This window comes from Grus americana, chromosome 1 (assembly GCF_028858705.1).
Source record: "Grus americana isolate bGruAme1 chromosome 1, bGruAme1.mat, whole genome shotgun sequence".
Taxonomy (NCBI): domain Eukaryota; kingdom Metazoa; phylum Chordata; class Aves; order Gruiformes; family Gruidae; genus Grus; species Grus americana.
This window is the reverse complement of record NC_072852.1, coordinates 57779972-57789404: the sequence shown is the minus strand read 5'-3', so window position 1 is coordinate 57789404 and position 9433 is coordinate 57779972. Positions and strand designations below refer to the sequence as shown.

At 50.4% G+C, this 9433-nt stretch overlaps 1 protein-coding gene across 2 annotated transcripts; it reads left to right on the top strand.

Annotated features, from left to right (window-relative positions):
• The first annotated feature begins 762 nt into the window (after window positions 1-762).
• Window positions 763-5593, top strand: ATF4 (activating transcription factor 4). Of its 2 annotated transcripts, XM_054804494.1 has the most exons (4): window positions 819-975; window positions 1407-2649; window positions 3815-4129; window positions 4659-5593. In XM_054804494.1, exons 3-4 carry the CDS (start codon window positions 3913-3915, stop codon window positions 5507-5509), a joined length of 1068 nt encoding a protein of 355 aa, XP_054660469.1. In that variant the 5' UTR covers window positions 819-975; window positions 1407-2649; window positions 3815-3912; the 3' UTR covers window positions 5510-5593. The 2 variants fall into 2 exon arrangements, with proteins under 2 accessions (XP_054660462.1, XP_054660469.1); XM_054804487.1 differs by having other exon boundaries at window positions 763-2649.
• Window positions 5594-9433: the final 3840 nt, after the last annotated feature.

The following is a 9433-nucleotide window of genomic DNA, read 5'->3' as shown; positions in this document are numbered from 1 at the left end:
GTTAAAAAATTTCTGTCTGGAACTTGTAACACAGACAAATTTCCACACAAAATGGAAACTGGGCAGCTAGGAAACAGGCAGATCTGGGCTAAGTTCCTCATCGCATATTGCATTTTTGCTTGCGTGATTCTTGCTCACACATACCCAGAGTCCTTTCAGAGAAATCTATAATTATCTTTTTAAGATGAAGGATTGGGTGTGTATAGCATTTCTTTTTATTTAGCTATGATTACGGTTGTACAATCACCCTTTTCTTTTCACTTAAAGGAGGGGCAAGCAGGAATGGCAGGGGATGCGAGAGCTCTCCCTTAGCCAGTGAGGACATGGAGATACTGTCCATCCACCCAGCCCATCACCCACTTGGCTTCTTTAAAAGCTGCTGCATCCTCCAAACTTTGCTTTGAAGCAAGATCTGCCTGTTCCGTGGTGTATTTATCAGAGCAATCATCTTAGATCGCTCAATTGTTTGTGGTGTTTTCTGGCATTGGAGGACATTTTTCTCTGCCTCCTCCATTTTAATGAGTCATTCAAATATCTGTGCTCGCTTCTAAAACAAAACAAAACAAAAAAACCTCCCAACAAACCAACATGGAGGAAAAATTCTTTTCCATTAAGCAGCTAGCGTTCAGTTTACAGACGTGGAGTGACGTACTCTGCTTTGTAGCGATGATGGTAACATCAGACTGCTAAAAGTAGAACCTGTCACGCCCATCCTTGCAAATCATCAGTCAAGTTGTTTAATAAGTTCCAGGCAGTTACACCTGAGCAAACTGAGTGAAGGCCATGGCTTTACACAAATACTACTGAGGCCCTAATTGGAAAAACAGTGGAGCCTTTTGCAGAAGTAGCTGAGAGCAATTTGACCTGCAGAATGATGATGTTTGAGCAAGCAAGGACTCACCGCAGCTTTAAGAGCAACGTGGAAAAGCAACTGCTTGAAGCTGGATTGCTCTGGCACGGTGAAGAAGCACGCAGGTACTGATTCTCCCAGCTCACCAGGGCTGGCTGACGCTTGTCTGACCTGAATGAATGATGAAGGGACTGAAACCAGGAAAAAACTGTTGACTCCTGTGAGTTTGCCGCTGGGTTAGGTGGCTGAGCTGGCTCACTGAGGGCCAAACCAGCTGGTGGGGACTGTATAGCCAGGAATAGGGTGGGGGAAGAGGGCTGCCATCTTTCCTAGCAGCAAATTGATTGAGATCAGATAATACATAATGTGAAACTGCACTTTTAACACTTTCCAAGGCGATGCTGCCCTTTACAGCTGTGAGGCTATGTAGGTGGTCCATTCATGCTCACATCAGTCTGAGTAATGTCTGAACAGAGAAGCAACTGTCAGCATGAAACTGCACGGCAGGAGAAGAAGTTCTTGTTCCTCAGTAGGGAATAACCAACCTCATTTTCAGCTCTCGCATAGGTTTGAGGCGCTAATTAGACTCATGCTCTTTGCTGCTCAGCAGTACAGCTCTCCAGCGAAGCTCCATGTGAACCACTCCAGGTTGGTACTGCGCCATGGCCGCTGTGAGACTGGCAGGCTCCAGAGATGCAGGTGCCGTCATGCACGTAAACACACAGCCCGTGCCCTGAAGCTGCCGTAATCTGAGCTCTGCACGTGTGGGGCCAGGCAGGGAGGGAAGGTGACGCTGCCATGGGCAGACACGTTATCTGAGGGAGCAGGAGCCCACGGCGGCCTCCCTCCTTCAGGGGAGCCATGCCAGTGCCTTGGCCTGAGCAGCAGCCGCCAGCTCCGGCGTGAGCTCAGCAGGACTTTGTGTAGAGAACAAAAGGGGCTGTTGGAAATTAAGGGTGGGGGAAACACATTCTGCTTCGAGAAGGACAGGTCAACGAAGGCGCAGGGCTACGGTGAGAGGCGCTGGCACCGCTCCCGCCGGGCGCCATTTCCCCGCCCAGGTGCTCCTTCTCGCCCCCCTCCCCGTTCCCCTCAGCATCTGGCCTCCTTCAGGTCCTGGCCAATGGCAGCTCACAGTGCACGTGAACAACTCCCCTCCAGCCAATGAGCGCCCCCCTTCCCACGTGGCGATCTGCGTGATGCCTCCTATGCGAGCGCCTCGTCTTTGTTGGCGGTTAAGCCCCCCGCCCCCCCCTCCCCGTCCTCCGCCAACGCTCCCGGAGGGGGGGGGGGAGCGTCCTCAGCTGCTCCGATCACGTGACGCGGCCTCGCCTGCCGGGGAGGCGCGGCGGTCGCGGATGTAGACGATATAGTCCTACCACTGCTGCTCTGTCGTGGAGTGGTAGCTTTTGACGGTGTCTCCTGCGATTAACCTGTAGCAGCATGGCAGGAGAGAAGTCCAGAAAGATAAGCTACGGGCTGACGGGCGCTGGCGAGCGGCAGGTGACGCTTGGCGGAAGGACATCGCAGCCGGATCTTGTTTTGCTGACGACGACTCCTGTATAAATACAGCGCGCGGGCACTGCCACCTCATTGTGTGACTGTTACTGGGAGCAGAGGTATTGTGAGTGTCTGTGCGCGCATCGCCTTCCCGCGCCGCGCGGACCGGAGCAGCCTCCCCTCCCCTGGCCGCCATGGCTCTTTAAGGGCGGCAGGGCCAGCGGCGGCATCGGCCAGTGCAGCAGGCGCAGCAGCAGCGGCGGCGGCCTCAGCACACCCCCGGCATCTGCAACCATGGCGTGAGTATTGTGTGTGGGGGACGGGTATTCCCTCTCCTGTGTGATGCTAGTCGCCCGCTTCTCCCCTTTAAGTGGGCTTTGGGGGCGGGTTAACACCCGTGTGGTAATGGATGGTATCTCCTGGGGGGGGGTGGGGGGTGAAAAGTACCTGGGTAATAAGATGGGGGGACGACGACAGGACACACACATCCTTGTGGGGCTTAACCTCCCCGGGGCGGCGGGTGTCAGAAACGGCAGGAAATGCCATTTCGGAAGAAATAATGAGAAATCGCTGTAGCTTATATCGTTCAGGAAAGCTGGAAACACAAAAGTTTGGGTTTTTTTCCATTTAATGGGGTTTTCATGGGAGTCAGAGCAGCACGTTCCAAGGGAGGGTTTCTTTACCGTGTGTGGGGGAATGCTGCTGTCGCTGGGGGGAAATGGGGTATTGGAGGCATCGGGGGTCTGAGAGCCTAAGTACCACTTGGTATATCGTCCCGAGTCGATAAATGGAGGCTGTGCAAAAACTGTCAGCTATACTGTAATCCTTTAATACGATAAGTCTGCCCTGATTGCCTGGAGGGGTTTCATAACCTCCTGGAAACTCCGGAAAAGGTGGTGTGTGAGACAATCGATTCGTTTCCTCACATAAACGCCCTGTTTTGTAAGTAGGTTTATTTCCGAGAGGTCCGTTGTGCTTTTCCACCTCGTCTCTAGCACCACATCCTCGCTATCGAGCACGACCCCGCCCCGTAAAGCCTGGGCGGCAGCCGGCGACGCCTGGTGCTGCAGCCCCGGTGGAAACGTGGCAGGATACAAAATGGCGGCCGCTGCCGGGGTTGGGGAGAGGGACGCGGCAGGATCACGAAATGGCTGCGGCTGCTGGCGTGGGCGTGAGTCATGGCAGCGGAGGGGTGGGGCCGGCGGAGGCCGTGCCCATATTTGGGTGTGAGGAAGTCGGGTGGCCGTCAGTGGGGTATTTGCACCTGGAGCATGTGGCTGGCTCTGGCGAGCCTTTAGCAAGAAATGTAAAGAGCAAAGATGTTATGTTGGAGACAAACAGTCCCAAAACCAGAAAGGTCATACAAGTCTAGAGGGTACCACCGTACTTCCTGAAGGGGCATTGCTTTTAAAAAACCGTTGTGCTGGTCGAACAGGTACTGATGAATTAAAGTTCTCTTTGCAGGTTTTTCAAGGCACCGCACAGCAGCATTGCTGTAGTCGACAAAAAGACCTTCTACTTGTCTACATCCTTTGACATCAAAGCATTAAAAACTGACGAAGATGAGCCTCTTGAACAGCGAGATGCTGTTGGGGGATTCCTTATCCCCCTTCAGCCAGCCGTGTTCGGTGGCTGAGGAGAGTCTGGGACTCCTAGATGACTACCTGGAGGTGGCCGAGCCCCTCGGTTCGCATGGGTTCTCCAGCGACAAGGCTAAGGCAGTCTCCTCCAATTGGCTTGCTGTGGACAGTTTAGGCAACACCATAGATAGCAGCCAGGGTAAGGTATCATTTATTTGCATAAAGCACATCAATTACAATGGCACATAATATATTTAGTAACATTCTGATTAAAAATTAAATTAGTAGGTTTTCATAAACATGAAGGCAACCTCACATGCGTACCTCTGTGTGGAAAGCATGTGTACTACACTGCTTACACAATACAGAATTGTTGGTTACTAGACTGGTGTTTGGTAAAGCGACGCTTTGTCCTTCTAATAACATACTAGCTGTTACAGTACTACTACTGGCAGAAGTCACAAGAAACAAGCATGGCTGTATGTTTCAAATTGCCCTGAATTCTGGCCTTGGAGTAAGAGGGATGGAATGTTGAACAGCTGAAGGCTTATGTTGTACCCTGCAGTCTCCTGCAGCTAAATGGCAGGGGATTTTTTTCTGATTGAATTTTTACATAGCAATGTACAAGGGAAGACATTAAAAGATGAGTTTCTAGATTTGTTTTCAGAAGCTTGAGTTGCATTTGCTGCTGGTTTACTGAAATGGTAATTTTTTTTTTTACTGTGCAGAGGATGCCTTCTCTGGCATGGAGTGGATGGTGGAGAAGATGGATCTGAAAGAATTTGATTTTGATGCCCTGTTAGGTATGGAACATCTGGAAGCCACCGTCTCACCAGACGAGCTGATGGCCACGTTGGAAGACACGTGTGATCTCCTATTTAACCCTACCATCCAGGAATTTCACCACAAAGAACCTCCACTGATAACTGACTTAATCACCCATCTCCCCGAATCTCCAATTGGAGCAGATCCAATGGCCCCATTGGCTTCCCTTTGGTCTTTTCCCCTCTCCCCAGGGTCTCTGACTTCCACTCCAGACCATTCATTCAGTTTAGAACTAGGCAGTGAAGTGGATGTTCTGGAAGGAGAAAGAAAACAGGAGGGCCCCACCTTTGTAGTAGTGATCACCAAGTCTGAGAAAGAGGAGGAGAACCATTCCGATGATAGTGGGATATGCATGAGCCCAGACTCCTACCTGGGAACACCCCAACACAGTCCTACCAATTCACTTGGATCCCCTAATGACAACCCCTTCCCTACAGATGCCAACTGTGGCTCTGTGCGGCCCAAACCCTATGATCATCCTGCAGAGAAGGTAGTGTCGGCAAAAATAAAAGGGGAAAAGAAAATAGATAAGAAACTGAAAAAGATGGAGCAGAATAAGACGGCTGCCACACGTTACCGGCAGAAGAAGAGAGCAGAACAGGAGGCACTGTCCGGCGAGTGCAGGGAGTTGGAGCAGAAGAATCAGGCCCTGAAGGAGAAAGCAGATTCCCTTAGTAAGGAAATTCAGTACTTAAAAGATCTGATTGAAGAGGTCCGCAAGGCCAAGGGCAAAAGAGCTAGAGTCCCTGAGTAGGGTAGTCGGCAGTTTTCCTGTGCATGTATATAAGCTTGCTGCTGAAGCTGTGCATTGTTGTCTAATAAATTATTTTATAGTAAACTTCTGGTGTGTGATAACTGGGTGTCTGTAAAATGCATAATTTGCACCATGCCTAGGTGTAAATAGAAGTGCCATCAGCTGTTGGGCTTGCGGAGAGATGCAATCCACTGCTGGGCAATGGATGCAGTGCAAGTGCACAAAAAGTGCTTTGAGTGCTCGGGTAATTGAGCGGCTTGTCACCCACAGCAACTTGGATATAAATAAGGTGAGTGGGAATGCAGGGAAGTGCCCCAACTTTTCTGTAGCAAGGTCAATCCCTTTTAAAGATTGAAATTGGAGAGTATAGAAGTGAAGTGTGTAACCGGTACAAGTGCAAGAAATGAGCACCTTGGTAGAAGTACAGAGTGAGTAATGCTGGTGTTGCACTGATGTCTCTGGTCTCCCTGTGAGTCCCCAAGTGTGTCCCAAAAGGTGGGGAGATGTGGTTCCTGACCTGGGGGGTTTGGGCTAGGGGCTGTTCTCGCACTGCAGTGTCAACCCAGTCACATGAGGGATTACTCATAAGGATGGAAGATGTGGTGTGAAAGACTTGGGAGGCTTCAGCCAGCCACTGAAGAGTCAAAATTTTAAGGTAAACACAAATTTGACTTCTACGAGGGGGCAGATGCATTGGCAAGTTCAGCTCTAGTCCTGAGGCAGCCAGAGAGGTGCTAGTGTGTTGGGGATATGGCTGGGGGCTGCAGTGTACAGTGATGCATACAGCGAGCTGCAGCCAGGCTCCTGAGTAGCGTTTCGGTGGGGCTGCTGTAGGAGAGTTAAGGATCTGGTGCTGGGGTGTGGCAACAGAAAAGATGTAATGGGGATGGAAAAACCCAGCCCTGCCGTGATGGTGTCTGTCTATTACACGCTGCAGAGAACTTAAAGATGACACACAGGAGCCTGTGTAGCTGGGTGGTTTAGTGCCCTTCTATTAGTGGGTAAGTTTTCAGTCTAGCCACTCAATGCAAGGAAATTTTTTTTTGTGGTTGGTTCTGCTGCTGCGAGGTGCTGAATGTCAGTGAAGTTCCACATCCAGTGTGGCTCTACTCTGCTAACAGAAGCTTCAGGATTAGGGATGTGCCATTTTTAGTCATTTTGTGTGCGATTTTTTTTTTTTTTTTTTTTTTCTGGCCGCTGATACCCAGATTTAGCAGCACCTAATCCCTGCTTGGCCTGCAGGAGCCAGCTTTGGCATGTGGATGTGCACATCCTTCCCCAAGGAGGAGTTCAGATTCCTTCTTACTCGCACTGACACGACCCAGAAAGCTGCCCAGCACGTCCCAGCCTGGCTGGTGCGCACACGTGGTGCAGCGGCTTCAGGCCTGGCCTTAGCCGGTGCTGGGCTTCAGCCAGTGCTGGAGTGAGGACTTGACCTGTCTGTGCTTAAAGCTGATGCCAGGGTGACATGGATCCTATTTAAATTACAGCAAAAAGACTCTCTGTCAGGAGTTGGGGCTCATGCTGCATCGAAAGCGGTGTGAGTAACCAAGACCCTCACCTTGGGTTTCATGAGACAGCGAGTTCCCCGTTGTTTGAGTAGTCTCAGCCTGGACTCCTCACCTTCATGGAAGCATCTGCCCATCTCTCACCTCCTGGGCAAGTGCTCTGACCACTATGTACTATACAAATGTGAAGTGCTGCAAATTGGCACGCACACCGAGGTCCTGCTTTAAGTGCTGCTTTGTTCTCCAGAGCTTATTGGTGACCGCACGCAGGGATGAGGGACTGTTACTGTTTTGGGAGGTAAAGCAACCTAATAGGTTTCTTTCAGATCAGCTGGACCTGCAAGGCTGGGGACACAGATAATTAGAGGCAGGAAAGCCCAGTAAGCAGGACAGTTTTGCCCTGATGGGTGAAATCTGCACCTGAGGTGACACTTAATGTGCTCAGCCACAGAAAACATGGTAACCGGTATGAGTGTATGAGCAAGTGGCTTCTCTGTGCAGGGCCAACCCCTCCTCTCCTCCCCAGACTGATCCCCCTTTCCAAACACATGGTGACCACCTCCGCTTCCCTTAGAGCCTTTGCAACTTCTGCTTAAACCTGGCAGCAGCCCAGGGTGCGGGGGCAGTGGGTGTATTTTGCAGCCCTTACTCAGCTCACCCAAAGCCTGTAAAGATTGTCAGCACGTTTATCCCCCATCCCACCCCATGGCAGGGCCGTCTGTGAGCCACCCCTGACTAAAATCAATTTTCCTTTAAGTCCACGCTCCGCAGGCAGACAAGGCAGTGTCTGTGCTGGCCAGTAAATACATGATTCTGATTTCTACAGCCCTCCAGAGAGTATGTAGCTCCGATTTACCAAATTACACTCACTCCAGGGAAGGAAGATCGGCGCTGGAACAGGAGCCCAGGAATGCATGATGCACCCGTGCTGCTTTGCTCTCTGCCCTGTGTCTGTGTGTGCGTTTTATAGGACTCCTTGCAGGAGAACCAGAAACCTGCCCTTGAAGAGCGGTTGGCGGCGTGACTGTTTGCTGAGCCTCCGAGCTTGCAGCTTTGCAGAGGCAGCCAACATGGCAACCTTACACAACGCCTCCTGGAATGACGCCGTGTTTCCATACTTAGTAACTTAGTTAAGATTTTACACTGGCTAGAGATTAGGGCTGACTCTTCCTCTGCGTTTTTCATTTAGCGTTTTCCTCCAGGCTTGTGTTAGGCACAGCATAGCAGCTTGTCCAGCCTGCCACGAGAACACGGAGGACACCGTCACATTACAAACCCCAGCCCATGGGAGAAAGAGTCTGATAGCCTCCTGCCTGGTGACTGATTTTACATTTTGCAAACTGCAGGAGCTGTCTTTTTTTTTCCCTCACAGCCTCTCAGAACAAATGTCCTTCAAGCAAATCCTTGCGGCTTGCATACAGCGGAATACCATGTCCAGAAATAGATAGTAGTGCATGAAATACAGGCTTTACCTACCCCCGGAGAAGCCCAGTTCTTTTCTGCATATTTGGAAACAGCAGAATTCCCCAAATCTACGTTATATAAAAGCTATTTGAATCTGAAGTTGGCATGGCTGAAGGGATTTCTGTCTTGGTTATTTTTTCCTTTGAATTAAGGGCGGTGAAGTGGACTTTACACTCATAGCATGCATGACCTCCAGGCTGCCGATCCCTTAGCTGATTTTGTACTGTGTGGTAAACCAGAGTCCAGTATTCCCAGACACAACCAAACAACCCCCCGGCGGTTCACTGCTTGCAAAGCTGCTCTGACAACATACAGTGTCTTCTCATGAGCTTGTTTCTGCTGCTGTCACGATATTTATAACTGCCTTCCTCTTCGCCCTGCCTTTAGAGAGACCCAGGTGGTTGCACTTCTCTTCTTTGCAAACGAAAAGAGGAAACCACCACCGCCGCCAACTTCTTCGCATGCCTGTGTGGAGAACCAGATGCACCTTTGCAGGGCGCTTACAAAAATAAATCCGCAGCTGCAGCTTTGGAGAATGAAGAAAGAATGACGATAAAATCTTCCGAATAGCTTTTGCCCTGGCAGAAAGCCCAGAAATAGCTGCAAGGGCAGGCTGTCCTTTGGGAGGTGAATGCTCCCTCAGCGCTGCTGAACTGGACTGGTAGAAAGAAAATGTAGGTTATTCTGATTGAAACAATTTCACACAGTGGTAGTCCAGTCACAGCCCCTGGCCCCAAAGCCATGTCATCTCCAGCGAGGAGTTATGTGCCTCTTGAGAAAAATACACTCCTTGTCTTGCCTGCATTTCCCATAGCCTCATTAAGTATTGCCTCACCTTTTTTTTTTTTTTAGGTATGGTTCAGCTTCTGTCCTTGGCATATCCATATCCTTTCTCTGTTTTGAGATGTCCCTTGCTTTCTCAACCCTCCACTGCAGTGTAGCTATCCTTCTT

Excerpts from the sequence above, each read along its gene's own strand:
- ATF4 (XM_054804487.1), top strand. The coding sequence starts at position 3,913 with ATGAGCCTCTTGAACAGCGAGATGCTGTTGGGGGATTCCTTATCCCCC. Across the intron at positions 4,130-4,658 it reads CACCATAGATAGCAGCCAGG|AGGATGCCTTCTCTGGCATG; the intron begins GTAAGGTATCAT and ends TTTACTGTGCAG.